Source organism: Pteropus alecto, unplaced genomic scaffold (genome assembly GCF_000325575.1).
Source record: "Pteropus alecto unplaced genomic scaffold, ASM32557v1 scaffold3, whole genome shotgun sequence".
NCBI lineage: Eukaryota > Metazoa > Chordata > Mammalia > Chiroptera > Pteropodidae > Pteropus > Pteropus alecto.
Window position 1 is genome coordinate 42,645,132 of NW_006442484.1, and position 19,253 is coordinate 42,664,384.

The 19,253-nt window shown below is 34.5% G+C and overlaps 1 protein-coding gene across 1 annotated transcript in view; it reads right to left on the reverse strand.

Moving 5' to 3' along the window:
* Nucleotides 1–19,253, reverse strand: part of SLC25A12 (solute carrier family 25 member 12) — a 75,172-nt gene that overhangs the window by 28,546 nt on the left and 27,373 nt on the right. The window contains exons 5-9 of the mRNA XM_006921188.2: nt 13,909–14,048; nt 9,062–9,208; nt 6,818–6,956; nt 6,043–6,136; nt 4,396–4,480 (exon numbers count right to left, since the gene is read on the reverse strand). Of these exons, the coding sequence (XP_006921250.1) occupies nt 4,396–4,480; nt 6,043–6,136; nt 6,818–6,956; nt 9,062–9,208; nt 13,909–14,048 (605 nt within the window). The remainder of the gene's footprint in view (nt 1–4,395; nt 4,481–6,042; nt 6,137–6,817; nt 6,957–9,061; nt 9,209–13,908; nt 14,049–19,253) is intronic.

The following is a 19,253-nucleotide window of genomic DNA, read 5'->3' on the forward strand; positions in this document are numbered from 1 at the left end:
TCACAAGTAGAATGCCACTGTAGCTGTCATCCCTATTAATGAGTGTGTACTAAATTTTTAGCATTTAGGCTGAAAGAAAATACTCAGCACTAAGATCACCTACCGTGAGCAAATGTGCCAAAGGAAAAGGCGCTCTTCCCCTTAGGTTTATGATTATGATCATGAAGATGATATTTAACAAGATTAATTAAGTGTTTTTCAAAGCAAAATAAGAGCTGAGCATCTTAAATGATTTTTAACCTGCTCCCTAAGCATATGTGTGTGATAAGAATTGACTTAAGATCTCATTTGGAGAAGAGAAAGTTCTTTTGCTTTTGTTGTTAAATGTACCTCATCCTATAAAGGAGAATTAGATAAGGCAGGATCGTGTCAGTTAACAAGTCAAGCAACCTGCCCAAACCAAGCTGCTTCCTGTAGTATGCCAATCCCATAAAGAGAACTGTCTCCTCTAAATGGCACACTATCAATGGATAGGAGAAAAGGAAAGAAAAGCCTGTCTTTTCCATACTGAGCACAGAATGGAAAAAAAGGATAGATTTTATATCAATTAAAATATATGATTACGATGGCAAAAATGAGGCTAGGGAAAATAAAACAAAATCTTTTGTCTGCAAATCACATCCATAAATTTAATACACCTGGATTTGAATTAAATATTCTTGGCCTTACGAAACAAGGTTAAAACCCAAAGACCACAGCCTAGGAGGTGGAGATAATATAAAAAAAAAATTTTTTTTCTCCCTAATGCTAACCAATATATAATTTTCTTTCAGTAAAAAGGGAGTTAAATTGTGTTAAATACTGTAATAAGTCTTTAAATCAAACCATTTAAATAAAGTAAATGGCTAAGAAATAAAACTAATATATAAACCCAATTTTTCCCTTTTGAGAACAGTCTTCCATTTATGGTAAAACTATCATGGGTGACAAAGGTAGAAGTTCCAAAACAAAGAACTAGTACGTGTATTGTAATGTTTTCTTTTTACTCATGAATCCAAAGTTCAAAGACAGTCCATGAATATGCAAATTACACAAAAGAGTATTTCGAAGTCCTGTGTCTAGGGAATGCTGCATATGAAATAGAAAAATCATTGTACTAATGTTTTGAACCCAACACAGTTTATATTCCAAAAGTTCTTTGTGTGAGTGGTCTGTAGCTTGAATACAATTTCCCACAAAAACAAAACTTTTTAAAAAGTAGGTATATGCCCAAGCAGGTCCATCATAGATCATTTATGCCAAACAGTTGAAAAATTGATATACAATAAGAAGTTTGTTTACTCACTCTCACAAAGAGCCAAAATCAGCCTTTAACCTGGTTTTAGCCTACAAAATACTTCATGCTTCAAAAATGTCACATCCTCTTCTACCTGCAACCTACCTCTTTTTATCTAACTCACTTTCCCCAAATGAAAGTTTCCACTTTTCTCACTGGTCATCTCTATACCACAACATATTTACCCATTCTACTGTTAATGAATATTGGACTATTGTTTCCATTTTTTTTTTCCTTTCTTTTTTTTTTTTTGCTATTACAAATAATACTGCTATGTATATTCTCATATGTGTCTTTTAATCAACACATGCACACATTCCTGTTAGGGACTATACCCAGGAGAGAAAATGTCAGGTCACAGAGTATGCATCTCTTCAACCGTAGTTGACAGTACCAAATCGTTTCCAAAGCTGTGGTGCTAGCAGTTTATGGCAGTTACCATTCCTCCACCCCTGAACAACACCCGCCACTGTCAAGAGTATAATTTTGATTTAATGAACAAAAGTTCTTAAATTGAATGAAGTTAAACTTATCAATCTTTTTCTTTATGACAAATATTTTGTACCATGTTTATCAAAACCTTGCTTATTCTAGATCATGACTTTAATCTCCTGTTATCTTCTCCAAGCTTTAATCTTTCACATTCAGAATACTCCAACTGGAATAGATTTTTGTGCATGATGTGAGGCAGGAATTTTTTTCCATTAGAATATCTATCAATTAGATTTTTAAAAATGTAACAGAATTTCAGCCAGCGCACAAAATTTTTAAAGTAATACAATCGCGATAAAGAAAAAAATATAAAGATATAATTCTTCCTTACTTCCCATCCCCTTCCACCTAAGGAAAGAAAGTAGATAAGGGTGGATGAAGGAGTTGTGTCATACATATTTCTGAGCCCAACTTAGAGTTTGCTCAGATAGGCTTCTCATATTCAACAACTGTTAACAACAGTGGTTAACATTTACTGCATGCTTAGTAGGTGCCAGGCCTAATGTAAGTGCATTATCTTATGTAATGACCCTATCAGATGGATTATTCCTCTAGTTAAAGAGGAAACCGAGAAAGGAAGGAATTTACATAATCAGTGCCCAAGTTCTGAATCTCTGCCTCTCGCAACTTCTGAACTCATAGATTCTCTATCATGCACATGTGTTTTCATAACAACTTAAACAGAATGAGATAACAACAAAACATACCATCCTTCCTAATTTACATCTAAGTTTCAAGTAGATTCCTACAGGAGAACATTCTACTTATGAAATGTAAATATGTATTCCTGGTTCAATAATATAGTAAAAATTGTAAGAGAATCAAAAATGTCAGGTGCCAATGAAAGGTGACAAATCATCTTTGAATCTGCCTACAAGAAAATTTACACCACTAGCAGAATTACATCACCTTCCTTAGGATTAAGAAATATGAGGGATGTAGACTTAGGGCTCCAAAGGCTACATAAACAACTTTCAGACACAACTTGTAGGAAAATTGCTAGGGGCAAGAGAGGTGGGTAAAATGAAAAAGAGAAACAGAAAGGCTAAGAAAGAAGTAAATGAGTTGGGACTTTTAAATTCATTACATTGTCTTTAATAAGCTAAATGAAATATACCCCAACTATTAATGTAAGGACATCCCCAGGGAAAGCTATATTAATAGACATGTAACACTGAAAAATAGCTCCTTTTGAAATGTAATTTTTCAAACTTCGACAGCAAATTTTTATAAATGTAAACTACGAAATATGAAATTTAATTCAACAACAGCTCTTTTAACTTTTTCAGTGTCTCGAATATTTAATAATTTCATTAAATTTTTATTATAAATCAATGAATTGGAATAAATCCATCTATTTTTAGAAGGTCTGAGAACTTATAATGGAAGTAGACAGGTAATTTTTTTTGCTTCTAAAGAAGCTAAATTGCAATGGGTTACAGATATATTTTAATCTTCTGGAAGCTTTATTACACACCAAGCAAAGTATTAACATAAGATACAGATATAAAAGCAATATTTTAATTTACTTAGCAGATTATACAAATTATTGTTTATTACATAAAGTAAAACTGGAAATTCTAATTAGTTGCAGAGGTAGAATCATCATTCCAGCAAGGTCTAGTAGAAGAAAGATTTCCTACCGAAACTTCCCAAAGTGAACCATACTTGTATGTCTTAATCTTTTACTAGCACATTTGGCTTTTTCACCAGGGTGGCAACAATGAATTAAAAGCAGACTCAGGCTCTTTCTGTAGCATGCCCTTTACGTTTCTGTTCTCTCTTTGTCTCCTCTTTTCTTTCCCCCTCTCTCCTTGCCCTCCCCATGGCTCCTAGCCTCATGGGGCATCACAGTCTCCTAAAGAATCATGATGGACAGAGGTTTCATGTCTATTAGAGCAGGGAAATAGGAGGACAAGGACTAACCCTCCTAATCCTCACTCCCCACACAAAGCTATGTTGACCATTACTACAAGTGAGACTTCCAAGTGCTACAGAAGTGCTACAGAAGGAGGGGTCTCAGTGTAAAACAAGATTTTAAAAAAATGTGCCATTGCACTCTGCAAGGTAATATCATGGGGTTTATTTTCCTAACAAGATAGTATTCTTAAAATCGAAATGGGACTTCATTGACTTTAAAGGACTCAGAAGGTATTGTGTTAATCATCCTTAACACTAAAAAAATAATATTTATCAAAAATAATCAAGGTTTTCTTTCTGATTCAATAATTAGTTTTTCTGTGCTACTGTTGTAATCTATAAGGTACAATCTCGGTAAAAGATTTATTTCATTAGAGCAATGTTTTGTATTATAAAACCCTATAAATATCAGCTTAATGATACAAAATGAGCTTAACACTATTCTTTAAGTGTGACCTGACAAATGAAAAGATGGCTAATTTTAGGGGGAAGGAAGCAAAGTCCACATATATTTGCTCTTATTTTCCTTATGTTCATAAGCTACAAGAAAAAACATAAACATAAATCTAGATACTCCATAAAAATATCCTATGGAGGTGGGGGATAACAGTTATATAAATGTAATCTTTAAGCTACAGAAGCTCTAGGCTGTCATGAACATATTATTTCAACATTTTTGGAGGTGATTCTGTTTATGAGACTCCTACCTGTCTCTGAAGTTCTGCCAGGTTGTGAGGTAAGGCCCCCTCAGCCAACGGGGCTATTCTCTCAATATCTGCCAAAGTCAAGCGCCTTCAGGCAAAAATATGGAGGGGAAAGAACTGTTAGACACCAACAAACTCCTCAGGCTAAGATCATCTTTCTTCAGAAAAAGGTAGGGGGAGAACTACGGTTTAAAAGTATTTCTCTATTCGCACAGATCATAGTGAGAAAAAAAAAACTTCAGATCAAATAGGAAAAGACTGCAAAGAAATAATGTGGAGTACACATATTTAAAAAATCTTCAATGATAAATATTAACAGTAAAGAAATAATTTTTGCCAGAAGTATAGACACTGGCAGTTCACACATATTAAATGTATTCTCTTAGTATACATACTTAATGCATAGGTGCAAAGTTTCTTGAGAAGGATAAACACAAAACTGATAAACACTGGATGCCTTTAAGTAAAGGCACAAGGAAGAAGCGAGACTTTTTTACTGCATGTTCTTTTAAACTCTTTGAGCTCTGAACCATGTGAACGTACTGTTTTCCAAAAAAAATTTACCTAAAAATAACTACATTCCATGAACAAGCTAGGTCACTTCACACACAATTTTGAGAAACACTTTTTGAAAGCATTTATTACAGTGTAGGAGGCCTCAAAACTTTTGCAAAAATGTAAATTCTAGATGGCTGAGACATGGCCTGATATTTCATGTCAATCACCAAACACTGGCTAGTATATTTAGTATCATCTCCAGCTCAGCAATTCATTATGTAGCATGAAGGCAATAAATCACCCATGCACACTCAATTTCTACCAGTCCTCAGTTCTATGGTTAAACCCATTTTTCAGACATTCCTACACTTAACTACTAAAGGAGACTAAAAAAAATCTGATCACTTAATAGATCATAAGTCCTCTATTCCACAGGTCCTGCTGGATATCCACAGATAAGAGTTTTTCTCTTGGATTTGCATAAGATTTTACAAATTAAATATTCTCTATGTGCTTTGGGTTTTTTAGTCTATAAAATAGAGGCATAAAACATCTGAGCTTGTCAGTGATGGTAAACTATGATGATAATGTAACAGCCATAAATCTAAGAAAATTATATTCTCCAACACAAAATGGTATATACTGTTTAGTAAAATGACCATTCACCATGAAACCGAAAGATTATAAGATTCCTGAACATGTACCTCAGTTTATTTTATAAATTTAGGCAAATTTCCATAAATCTCGTAAAATTCCTAACACCTACAGAGTCTAAGTTAAATCAATTTTTTCCATCCCTCTCTTCTTCTCACTTCCCTCCCTTTCTCTCTCATTTTTCTTCCTTTCATTTCCCTCTCTCATGTCCCTCAACCCCTTACTCCCTTCTTTTGCCTCTCTCTCTACCTTTTCCCTTGTTTTCTTCCTCTCCTCTCTTCTTTTCCCTTCTTGTTCTCTCTCCTTTTCCCTCTTTCCATCTCCCCTACCTTTAGTCTGTCTTCCTTTCTCTCCTTCCTCCCATTTCTCATACCTGACTGCCTCTTTCTTGAAATTTATATATTGAATAAACTATTGGTAACATAAATTGAAAGCGCGCCACATTTTAAAAGAACTGTCCTGTTACTAAATATCATGAAGAATTATTGGAATAGTTACCCTGTAGCATTATATAAGTCTGCAAGCTGGTATAGGATATCAATTTCTAATGGAGTGACTTGTCCATAGCGTATGGCACTCTGGGCAAATTCCTCTGGAAGAAAAAGAAATATTTTAAAATCTTAAAAGATTATTAACATACAACAAACTTCTACCTTAACCAACAATAATCTGCAAGCTAAAGGCATTTTAGTATTATTTTTAAAATCTAAAACTGAATTTAAATACCTAAGTTCAACTATACAAGAAGAACTACCAAATTCTGAAAGCTGGCAAAGATAAAATGTTAAAATGGTGAAACAGCAAAAACAGATAAAGATAAATTAACTTCAAAGATAAAACAATCTCTTTAGAATCCTCTCTCTTATCTTGTTTATTCCCTTTGGTCCCCAGAGTTACAAGATAAAAGAAGTGGCTGTTCTCCTTCACCTAAAACATCCTACTCCAATTCAGCAAAAGGAGTGGGCTTGTGCTTCTGTGGCAACTTCTTCCTAGTACAAACAAGCTGCTGCCATAGTGCCACTGACCTGTTTGACAGATCAGGACAAGGTTCTTTTCAAACCTGTCAAAGCCACTTTTCCATTCCTGACCTCAGCATCCCAACAAATCCACCTGGATTTTTGGAGACCATTATGGCCCAAATGAAGCATATACACAATGACAACAAACTTTCTAGATCTGGCTTCGGAGGGTAAATTTAAATCAAACTCATGCCCTAGATAAAGAAAAGTGAAAACGTTGAGATTCAAATCAATATACAGTTTTTAAATCTTACCTTTTGTGACTTCAATATCTCTCCTTGTGCCAGCTAGAGTGCTATATATCTTACGAACAAGCTCCATGTTATTCAGTAAGGAGTTAAATGCATTGAAGTAGGAGAAGCTAACCTGGTGTGAGATACTTCCTCCAGCTGCCTAGGAAATCACAACACAAAAAGTTAAAAAACAAAAACAAAAACCTGTTTACGAACACTGCTCTTTTTTTTCAAAGAATATCCAAAGGAGTCTTCATTATAGAAATGATTTAACAACCAGTCCAGTCCATAAATACAAGAAACATATCCTACTGAAACACTCAGTGCCTTTCACGCCCTCAGGGAGGTCTATGTAATTTGGGTTTTAAGGAAGAAAGCAACATCTGGAAGTTGGACTTTATGGTTCATCTACCTATGAGGTCAAAAACAATAAATATAATTATCACAGATCAAAAACAATGGTTATTTAAACAGGATTTTCAAGACCCTCAACTATGGAACTCCTGCTAGTTCTGGATAATCCAAACATGAATTCTATAATATAAGGAATTTTTTTTTTTTAACTTGCTTTTTTTACCCACACATATACATAAAACATGGTGGTAACTTTACATTTTAAGAATACTTTACCATATTGACTTTCCTAATCTTTTTTGTTTAAGGCCATTGTTATAATCAGATATTTAACAATCTGTGCTGAGCTCTGAATATGTATAATGAAAGGTACAACTACCCAAAACTTCAGAAAATGTAGAGACAATCTAAGGAGGATTTATTCACCATAAGTTATGTCTTTAATGGAACAGCTCAAAAGAGACTCTTATGCCTGGAGAAGGATGGAGGCAAATGGCCTTCATTACTTCTGCAGGGTGAGGAGGTAATTTCTCTCTCTGGACATAAACTCAGAAGAGAGTACTTTTCATAGTTCGCAAAAGCCTAATTTCTAACCCAAGAGTCAGAGGAATTCATCTGATTGAAAACATTCTCTTTATTAAAAACTCAAAGAAATACTTATAGAAATACCAGTGTGACCACCTTAATCATGAAGTTCTATTAAGAACAATGCCGGTAATCACGGGCAAAGGCACCCACCCCACTACCCCGCACACAAATTCTTTAATCCAAATATAGATATTTGTATTAGCCTGAAATTGGATACCAGTGAGCCAAAAGCAAATTATTGAATACTTTCCTCCAGGGACTGAAATGGTGTTTGGTAAATCAAGGTTATAATAGGTCTATCTAACTCACTTAGAAAAGATTAAATGTGTCCCCTCGCCCTAAGGCACTCAGTGAGTCCTTCTCTAGAATTTTCTTGCTTTCTTCATTTCTTCTCTCGCTCTCACCCTTTCTTTCTTTCATTTTTTGACTGGGGTACGAGGTGAGGGTAGGGGAGTGGGAGATGGGTGTCAAGGAGGTGAAATGTGTAGGAGAAAGTGACATGCTCCATGTTCGAATTCACTGAAGAAAAAGAACAGAAGTTGATCTTTCTACCCCAGTCTAAATCAGGGATAATGATCTTCAGCTGAAACAACAAAAGCACTCATTGGCTTCCCTCCATTAAAAACAAGCAGCACTCAAAAACTTATACATAAGTACAACACATGAACAAGAAAACTGGTAAGTGAGGAAAGTTTCACCAGTCTTTGTGAGGAAGTAGATGACATCAGTTTGCTATTGGTCCAGATGATTACTTTATAGAGATTAGCAGTTTTACAGAACAAAAACTGTCTCATCCATGCAGACTGAATGCACAGGTGAAGGGGCAGAGAGAGGAGTGAGCCACAGAGGCTGATGCCCACATATTTCCTCCATACCTTCTGCCATGGCCATGGTTATTAAAACAGTGTAGAGGTCAATGATGATCCCTCTAGCAAACAGCACCCTGCAGGCAACAAAGGAAGGAGCCATCCTTATAGCAAGGCTTTGGGAGCCTGGTGGGATGGAAAAAGGAGAGGTACTGCCCAGTGGAAAAAGTAATTGCACACCTTTGTCTACAAACTCCCTTGTATTCTTCAGTTGGACTCTGTACATGGAAATAAACAATTCAGAAATATATGAGAGCAAAATGGTAGCCTCTGCTATGATCTGGGAAAGACTATTCTCCATCACCCCCACCTCCCCTACACACACCTGTTTACCTTCTACCAACCAAGCTTAAAGTTAGAATAGTTGAGAGTCAGGTGGGTCCAGGGAAGCAATTCAGGACCCAATGGTTCAAAAGGTTTAAGGAAACGGAAAGCTGAAGTACTTGCTTTTACTTACTGAAACTAAGTTCTCCTCCACGAAGGAAGTAAGCATGTGAGACCGAATGGTAACCATGATGTCACTGAAATCCAGACCGGAAATCATGCCAGTTTTACTTTTGTCTTTAAGTGCAAAGGCTTGTCTTGCATGTTCCAATTGTAGCTCCTGGAGGGAAAAGTTAGAAACAAGGCATTAGATAAGTTAAAGTACAATCCAAGTATATGTTCTGTCAAGGAAGGACAGACATCCTTTTACTACATTCACTTACCACAGAAATGAACAATATACAGCTCTAAATTTACAACACTTTTAATTTCTTTTAAAGAACATGTCCCCCTGAAAATGTACTACATATTACTCCTCAGGAAGAAAAATAAAGCACACCATGGCAATAAAGAAAAATGAGGAGGAAAAAATCATTTATTTGAAAAGTTTTCATCACTGAAAACAAAGAAAGTATGTTTTCAGTGCTTTATTTTAGCCTTTCAAATAAGTAGTAATTTATTCTCTTCTGCTTGCAAGCATTCGTGTCATCCGAAAGTACTTTTTGAATTAAAAGTTTAGATGCATTTTCAGTTTTTCAATTTTAAGTGTTACAATCACTGTGGATGTGGAGAGCTGACTGTACGTATGTTCTACACCATTTTATGTAAGAGACACTTATGCAAGTGTCTGCTGATTTGGGTATCTATGGGTGTCCTGGATTCAAACCCCCTCAGATACCGAGGGATAATTTAAGTTTTGGGGAAGTCAAAAACTATACATGGATTTTCCACTGCACAAGGATTGGCCCTCTTAACCTCGTGTTGTTCCAGGGCCAACAGTAATTCTAACATGAAAGTTATGAATAACAAACTGCATAACTTGTGTTCAGATACCATCTGGCTATAGGAGGAGTTACTTATAAACTGTAAAACAATCCAGAAGATCTCTGAAATTCTGACCTGTTAGGGAGCCAAACTTTGTAATAAGTGATATCCATGAAAACAATAAAATGTGCCCTAAGTAACAGGGCACAGTAATACCTTAAGTACTATACAAAAGTCAAAATTAGGATACTTCTGTCCTAAGGACTCACTACATAATCCAAATAAACCTGTTATCACACCATAATAATGGTGCTGTTTAATGCCATTTCACACTATTTGCAACTATGGAAATAATATTCGCATCTAAATATAAAAATATTCATAGATAAAATTAAATACTGCAATTTCATTACCATTTATTTATGAAAACTTACAAATGAACATTCCTTTATCTTTTTCTGACACTTAAAATAGTTTTTGGTAAAAGTCTTACTATTTTACTAATTTAATTATATTTTCCTATGGTCTTGTGATAGCTCAATGGTAAATCAAAGATATTAAAATTACCTTAGCAGTTGTTGTCTTATAATACTTCATTAAACTATACACTTGTTTTATACACCTTTATTTGTATAATATTCAACAAGTTTTAAAAATATTTTTTCTTACATTGATAGGCTACAGACTAGTATATGAAACCTACTAAATCTTTCAATAGTCTTTAAAAAATTAAATGATAATATTGAAGAAAACATCTAAATATTTTAACATCTATCATCAAGCATCTAAATATTTGGATTTTCTTGAAAATAGTGATAGAAGTGGAGAACTTCACAAACAGTATAGCTTTGGATGAGACTGACCTAGTATACTTAACTCTGCTGTCTTCCAAAACTCCATTCTTCACTATAATCCCTCAAAGATGAAGAGAATGGAAAAGAAGATGACAGCAACTACATTTTCAAGATTAGAGAGCAGAAGGGCAAGTGAAACCTAACTCAGCAGAACCAAGAAATCTAGATTAAAGAGAGCCAAAGGCAATTAAATGTACATGACAGAACCCCTACAAGACTCAGAAATTGGTTGCACTAGTTAGTGCCCTGGAAGTGACAGTGAAAATGGAGCTGAAAACAGGAGCCTTAGATGGAAGTCTGTTTGAAAAGGAGTTAATTACCTGCCTTACTACACCTTAGCTGAACCTCTGCCCTTTCCCAATCTTGGCAGAAGACTAGAGTTTCACTGCCTGGAAAGTTTAACAGAGGATATCTAGACTAGGGAAGACCAGCCATAGTAGAAAAGAGGTAATTAAATGAAAGTCCATCTCCATACTGAATGTTGAGACCTCCAACCCATTTTGTCTTATTCAACAACCAGAATATCAAAAGCCAGATCTAATATTCTAGATGAGAAGCCAGATGATTAATCTCTGATTCCCCAATCTGAAAAAAAAAAAAGACCTGAACATACAGATATTAGAGGGTCCCCAATAAAAACAACTTAGCCAGAGAACTTTACAGCAATGTCCGGAGTTAATAAGTCCTACTATGAACCCGAAGCTCTAATAAGCCTCAATCTTATATAAGATGAGGATGAGAGACCGTATGAAAAAAGCCACTAATAAGCCTCTAAAGCCACTAAAAAGCTCTAATAAGCCTCAATCTTATATAAGATGAGGATCAGGGACCGTATGAAAAAAGCCACTAACATGAAGAATAGAGACCAAAACAAAAAGAAAGAAATAAACTTGGAGGAAGCATACTTTGCAGGGAAAAGAAAATTTAAAAAATAAAAACAAGTGAAAAAAACCTGTCTTTAAAATCTTTGGAGAAGTGAGAGAAAATAGTACATCCACGAAAGAACAGTATGCTATCTTTAAAAAAGAAATATTCAGAAAACCAAAAAGAGCTCCTCAAAATTAGAAATAAAAATTAAAAACTGAATAGAGGTTTAGAAGGAAAATAGGAGGGAAAAGAACCCTAAAGGATCATACATTTAATATATTTACTAGTTCTAGAAAGGAAGAAAATAAGAATAAGTAAGAAAAGTAATATGAATATTTTCAAAAATTGAAGGATATGTTTCCAAATTAACAGAGCCCACTGAATGCCCAATACAATAAATAAAAATAAATTCACACCAAGGAATATTATCATGAAATTTCAAAACACTGAAAAGAAAAAAATCTTTTTCACTCTTCAGAGTGAAAAAGAAAAGTTTCAAAACAGAATCAAGAATGAGAATGGCCTAGACTTACCAGTGGCAACACTGGAAGCTAGAAAACGAGAGAGAAATGGTTTCAAAATTAGGAGAAAAATAAATTCCTACTAGAATTCTATACCCAGCCAAACTAAGTGTAATAATAAAGCAGAGATTTTTCATACCTAAAAAGTCTCATAAAAAATTACTTACTTTCCTCAGAAAGCCTCTGCAGAAACTAAATCATAATAAAGGAAGAGATGAAATCCAGCAAATGGAAGATTCAACATAACAGAAAGGCAAATGGATTCCCTAGGGTGAAGGTGAAGGGAGGTCACAGACTGAAAGGTATACAACAAGTACAAAGTCCAATCTCCAACCAGGAAGCAAAAAGCTAAACATAAAATTACCATATGATCCAGAAATTCAACTCCTAGGGATATACTCAAAAGACTTGAAAACAGGTATTCAAACAAATATTTGTATACCAATGTTCATAGCAGCGCTATTCATGATAGCCCAAAGGTAAGAATTCATTGTTCATCAACTAATGAATGGATAGAAAATATGGTACATACATAGAAAGGAATATTATTCAACCATAAAAAGAAATGAAGTACTAATACATTCTATAATAGATAATCCTTGAAAACATGCTAAGTGAAAAAAAGCGACACAAAAAATCATATTATTAATTCCATTTATCATTGACCCTTGAACAACACGGGGGTAAGGGTCCTGACCCCTACACACAGTAGAAAATCTGAGTATAATTTTTCACTACCCAAAAACCTAACTACTAATAGCCTACTGTAGATGAGAAGCCTTACCAATAACATAAACAGTCTACTTACGTATACTTTCTATCTTATATATATTACTTATATACCATATTCTTACAATAAAGTAAGCTAGAGAAAAAGAAAATGTCATTAAAAAAATCATAAGGAAGAGAAAATACATTTATAGTACATATGTATTCACTGTGTAAGTGGACCTGTGCAGTTCAAACACGTATGATTCAAGGGTCAGTTGTATATGAAATATCCAGAATAGGTCAATCCAGAGACAGAAAATAGATTGATGGTTGCCAGGGGTCAGGAAGAGACAGGAATGGGGAGTGACAGCTTAATGGATATAAGGTTTTCTTTTGAGATGATAAAAAAAGTTTCGGAATTAGAGGTGGTGGTCACATAACACTATGAATGTACTACATGCCACTAAATTGTGCACTTTTACATGGTTAATTTTATGTTAAGTGAATTTTATCTCAAATTGCTAAAAAAGAAAGTTCCTTCCTAGAGAACTCTAAGAAGATGAAATTGACAGAATGTCTAATGTGCTTTAAACATATTAAAATGAGTTTAATAACTGAGGCAAAGATCGAGAATGAATTACATTAATACACAGAAAACTAAACAAATAAGAAAAACTAGAACTCTAAAAGTCATTACTTTAGTCATGCAAAGTGTTCACAGAATTATAGTAACTGAAATATGATATTGATCGAAGTGGAATCATGACATAATTATACAGGGGTTGGGGACCCCTGTATAATTCCAAGTCAGTGGTCAAGTAGCTCCTAATCTTCCACAGTTCACATTCAATCAAAAATACCTAAAAGTGAAAAATTTTACATAAGTGCCAGCATAACTTTATTATTTAAAGCTATGGAAGCACACACTGAAAGAAACAATTATAAAAGTTTTAAGAAGCTGCCTCTGGGAGCGGGAAATGAAAAATGGAGGTAAAATGCCACAGGGGACTGCTAGTTTTTGTAATAAACTTGGTAAAACTAAAAGGGAAAGACATGGAGGAAGAATGGTATATATTTACACCAGTTATGAACACTAAGCTCACCTGGAGAAACTGTGTGAATTCTGTGTAGTTAAGATGCTTCTTTCGATTATGCCCAAAATGCAGTCGGATAAATTCACAGTCCCAGTTAAAAGGTATATGATGATGAATAATAGTCTGTCCAAAAATTTCTTTGACATTTTCTTAAAAGGGAAAACAAAAATAAATAAATTATATCTGAAAAAAGTAGTTCAGTCCACTGCAATGTTCCTACAGAAAGAAATTAAGAGAAAATTTAAGTCAATATCATCTGCTTCTATTAAGATTATCTGCAAAAATTTTTGTCCCAGAAACCCATGCACAGGAACACAATTGATACAAAATATAATTTTACACTTAAGATTGTGTACCATTACGTATAAGGCCATGAGATTCTTAATTTATCTTGATTTAATTTTAATTAGGAAGTGATTTATATTGTGCACTATAAATGGCTGCTACTTTGCATTCCAGTGTAAAATCAGTAGTGTTTTCCCGGTTCCTCAAGGAGTCGAATTAAGCCCTTTATCAGAAGCATGAATACCTAAATTACAGGATAATGTAATATTTGTCATACTAAGTATGCTTTGATTGAGACTTGATTATTACATTCACACTAGCCTGAATATGTCTATTGAAGATAGGTATAAGAAATACTACCAAAAGCATATTATTAGCTCAGCAGCAAGCACCTTATTAAAAGCTTCTGATATTGTCAAAAATATGGTCTTGACACAAAGCTTCAAAATTCTCATAAAAACCATGATTATTATATTCAGCTATTAAAATATTTTAAGATAAGTGAAATTAGTGATTCACTTTTAAATAAAGAAGGACTAAACACAGTACACTAACTTTTAGATAAGAGCCAGTCACACTGTGTATACAACCAAAACCCTCTGACAGCTTGTCTTCATGCACTGACCATGTCATTCATTTTCTTACACATTTCTACACTTACTATAAAAGTCAATTCACAAATGACTGGTACTTTAACAAGCACAATGGATAAACTAATTTAGAAGCTCATGCCAAAAAAAAAAATAATTAACAAAGTTAAGAAAGCAGGGAGCCTGTTTTACTGACATCGTAAGAACAAAATTATTTTCAAATTTAAGCCAATTATATTAGTGAAAGAGTTTTATCATCAATGGCTACGAATTATACTAGAAAATTAGTAAATACAAGTTTAATGTTTTATAATCTCCACTCTATTTTCTCTAATTTCCATAAATTCTTTAAATAAGATGTAGATCTCAGATTGTAAATTGTTTAATGGATTCCCTTTAGTTTTTTATACCTTTTTTTCTTGATAAAAGCATTGCTATGGTGGAGGAGGGGAGAGGATACAGTGTAAGAATCCTGAACCGGAAATCCGACCAGTCTGGACTTTTTATATAACAGCTCTGAATAGGTCATGACAATCAGTAACTTGAAAGAAGGCATTGGATGTCACTGGGGAGATGGGATTCTCATCTTTTCTTTCAAACGGAATGGGGCATTTATTTCTTGCCTAAGTAGCAACAGTATTTCAGAATTTTCAACCATGTCAAATTATTTTTACTTTCCATATGCACAAATTAAATATATGGCATTTTGTTTCTAAAAGCAAATAATTAACTCAATAGCAATTCACGGGATCCTGGCTCTAATCAACACAAGACTGTCCTTAAATCTACATGAAACTTCAATAAGTTGAAAAATGTGTTAAAGTTTAAAAGATAATTAAAATAATAAGGGTTGCAATAAAATATCTAGAGCTAAAATGTTATGGCAGACCAGAGACGATTTTTTAGGATCCTCCAAATTTAATTAATTGGTTGCTTCTATTCCCAAATTAATGAACTTGATCTCTTATTTTTAAGGTCTAACAAAGTGTGAAACTGAGGAAACAAAGAAATTGATAGAAAGCAGAACAGGATAAGTTAAATTACTACATACATTTAAGTAATATTAAGATTGTTAAAGGGAATAAGTTATTTTATAATTGTTATTTTAAAGGTCACAGTTCCCAAAACTCAACTATTCGATAAGAAATGTACATATTGCTATTTAGATAACTTTTACACAATAGTGAAATAGAATTAAATTCTCTTTATATGATCAGAAAATATCAGAAGCTCAAGTGTGAAGCTATCAAAGTCAAAGATTCAGAAGCTTTCAAACTACGAAAACTTAATTAACTATGAACATTGTTTTCTATTATCACAAAAAGGATATTTATAAACCAAAATTACAATGTATAATTTACATTCAGAATAACCCTATAATAAAAACTTTAACTAAAATCCTAGTCTATAAACTTCCTAGCAACCTCTAAATAAGATCTTAGAATATCTTTGAAACAATTAAAATGATGGCCTTAATTATTCATAGTAATCTCCGCAAATTATTCATAGTAATCTCCACAAGTGTCTTTTTCCATAAGTATTTATTTGAATTTTTCCTATTTCCTAAAGTGGTCACTTGCAGCTTTGTACATGGTTTTATTTAGACCTTATTACGTGCTGTGGTTTATTAATTACTAGACACTTTTCATTATTTTAGTCATGTCACAAGCTACAACTATAGCTACTAGGACTAACAAAATTTCAAACCTACTTTGGCACCTCTTGACACATTCTACTTACTCCCTTCTGTTATTATTTCCACTACCAACTGCCTAGGGCTAATTCAGGAAACTTACAAAAATAATTATTACAACTGTTTTGAAATCCGATTCTTAATTACCACTTTACTTTTACCAGGATATGATTATCAGAAAAAAAAGTTAGACAAATCTCCAGAACTGGAGAACGTATACTCATGTGAGGCAGTAGCTCAAACAGCTGATATTCTTATCTTACCCGATTTTATCAGGTTCTGCATGACATGAAAGGGGACACCAATAATGTCAAATATACCCAATATTGCTAACTGAAACTCAATAGCAAGATTCCCAACACCCCCACCACCCCCACCCCCCCAGAGAGAATCCCGTCTTTCCAGTGGCAAACAAGGGTCTTTAGCCCTAAATAGCATTCCATGGAGCCATAGTTCTGGCCTGGATGAAAGGAATATATGACAGTCACATCTTATTGGCAAGATCATGATCTAGTGTTTTATACTAGGTTGGCATTGCTGAGGGAAATAGGAATCCATTCGTTTTCTGACATATAGAAAACAATAGACCACTTTTTCACTTCCTGCAGAGCATGGGCTTATGAAAGAGAGAGTTTCTAATTCCTTTGAAAAGGGAACGGGGCCGGACACAAAAGTAGCCTGTCATTATGTTCTCTTTGCAAAAAAAGGAGAGGAGCACAATGATCTGTCAGGAGGGCAGGTAATAGTGACAACTGTGATTAAGTAAAAATGTTTACAGACGTATAACATTAGTCAGTTTAGCTGTATCAGTCACTTATGATGATTGGACTAGATGAAATATACATTGAAGCATATATATTATGTAAATATGTCTTAACAGAGGTTTTCATTTCCCGAGCAGCCCACACTGTGTCTTCCCATCTCATCCACCCTCATCCCTCCCCTGGTCCTTATGGGAGCTTCCTACTGGTCTTGTTCACTTTTCTGCAGTACAAAATTACCTCTGACCGGGGCTGGCACTCTTCTCCAAGACTGCCACCATGCCTGTTCCATGAATGAGCCTGGAAGGAGCTGCTGTACCAACGGTGTGGCCAGAGAACTCCTCCTGTAGGTATACAAGCCATCAGCCCTGTGACACAGCCCACCTACCATCAGCCCAACGACATCCTGATTCCAAGGATTTCAGCCCAGCAGGAGCCACTGCTTCCAACTTAGAGGCTTGAGACCAAACATTTTTATTGTCAGGGGAAAAAAGTCCCCAACAGCTGAGTTTCACCTGCACAGTTCTTAAAGTGAAGTCAGAGAGGCTTTTAGAAGGACTCCCACCATGAACAGTGAATATCCTTGTGTATAACTAAACAAAAACAATGGCAAGACTTGTGCAAGTAAAGAGTGTTTCACTGAAGGAAAACTTGGGGGGAAAGAAGAGGAACAATTAAGAGACCAAAAAAGAAAACAAAGGAAAACAAATGAGAACAACAAAAAAAGATCAACAGGAACTTGTAGAGGAAGTCCTAACCAACATAGCATGTAGACTCAATCCCAGACTTCTAGCTTATACTTCCAGGTGGGTCATTAGTTTCCTGGGTGATCTCTGCATTTCTATTAACACTTTACCTACCTCCAGAAGGGACTACTGTACAATCAGTCAATAGAGTAGTCCTGCTGCCAAATACACGTAAAGGTCCATTTCTCAGGAAAGATGAATTTATACTTAAAGAGCATCCATCACTATAGAAGCTACATGCTTTAACAGTCTATCACCAAATAGCATAAAACTAATAACACCATGTCCTTTTTTTTTTTTTACCTCAAATTCTAACAGCAACTCTAATAGCTTTGAGTATTAATACAGCCTTCTCTGTAATATCCAAAAGGAGTTTCAAAAATTCTTGATTTAATTTGAATGCCCCAGGTGAAGATCTAATTCTTACCAGATTAAAGTAGGTATTTATTACCATTACAATATTATATTATTCTTTAACTTTGTTTCTACTGAGAGAGGGTACAACATTTTGCCTATCTAGATAGACTTCCATCTCCTGAACCTTTTAATAACAGAAGTGGTTATGCCTGCACCACCTTGATCTATTCGTCTTTTTGGGGGGAAAGAATATTTTAGAGACACAAATTGAACACATTTTTAGTTGCTGTACATATTGATGGTTAAAGACAGTACAAACTCAAAAGGAATTCCTGCTTCTTAAGGGTCCTACAGTCACAGAATAAAGACGTGCCCTTGGAAAAAATTCACTTTGGAGAGTTCCTATTCCTAGGGAAACATTGGAGAGTTCCTATTCCAGGGCAACATTTTACAACACAATGTTGGTAAGATTTTAATAGGAAACTTAGAATGTATAACATGTTTTATATTCATATATTAGTTAAAGATAAGAGTTTGGGTGGGGTTTTGTTTTTTGTTTGTTTCTGAATGATGACATATTTGTTAAAGCAATAGGCTTTTTTTTTTTTTTTAAATTTAGGACAAAAGCATGGCAGCATTGGACAACACAATGTAGTATAAATGGTTATCTAGGTTACCTCACCCTAATTCTATCCAGCAAAATATCCAGTACACTAGTGGATAATAGTGAGACCAAGGCAAGTTTATACTGTTTATAGCACACAGCAGTCATGCAATGGCCTCTACAAGGCTCATGCCACCAGGCTCATGCTTGTAACAGATATATAAGCCATTAAGTAATTATCCACAGCATGCACTAGAAGTTTTATTACAGTAACATCAAAGAGGAAAACAATTAACTAATGGTTTTATTCACGCTTCT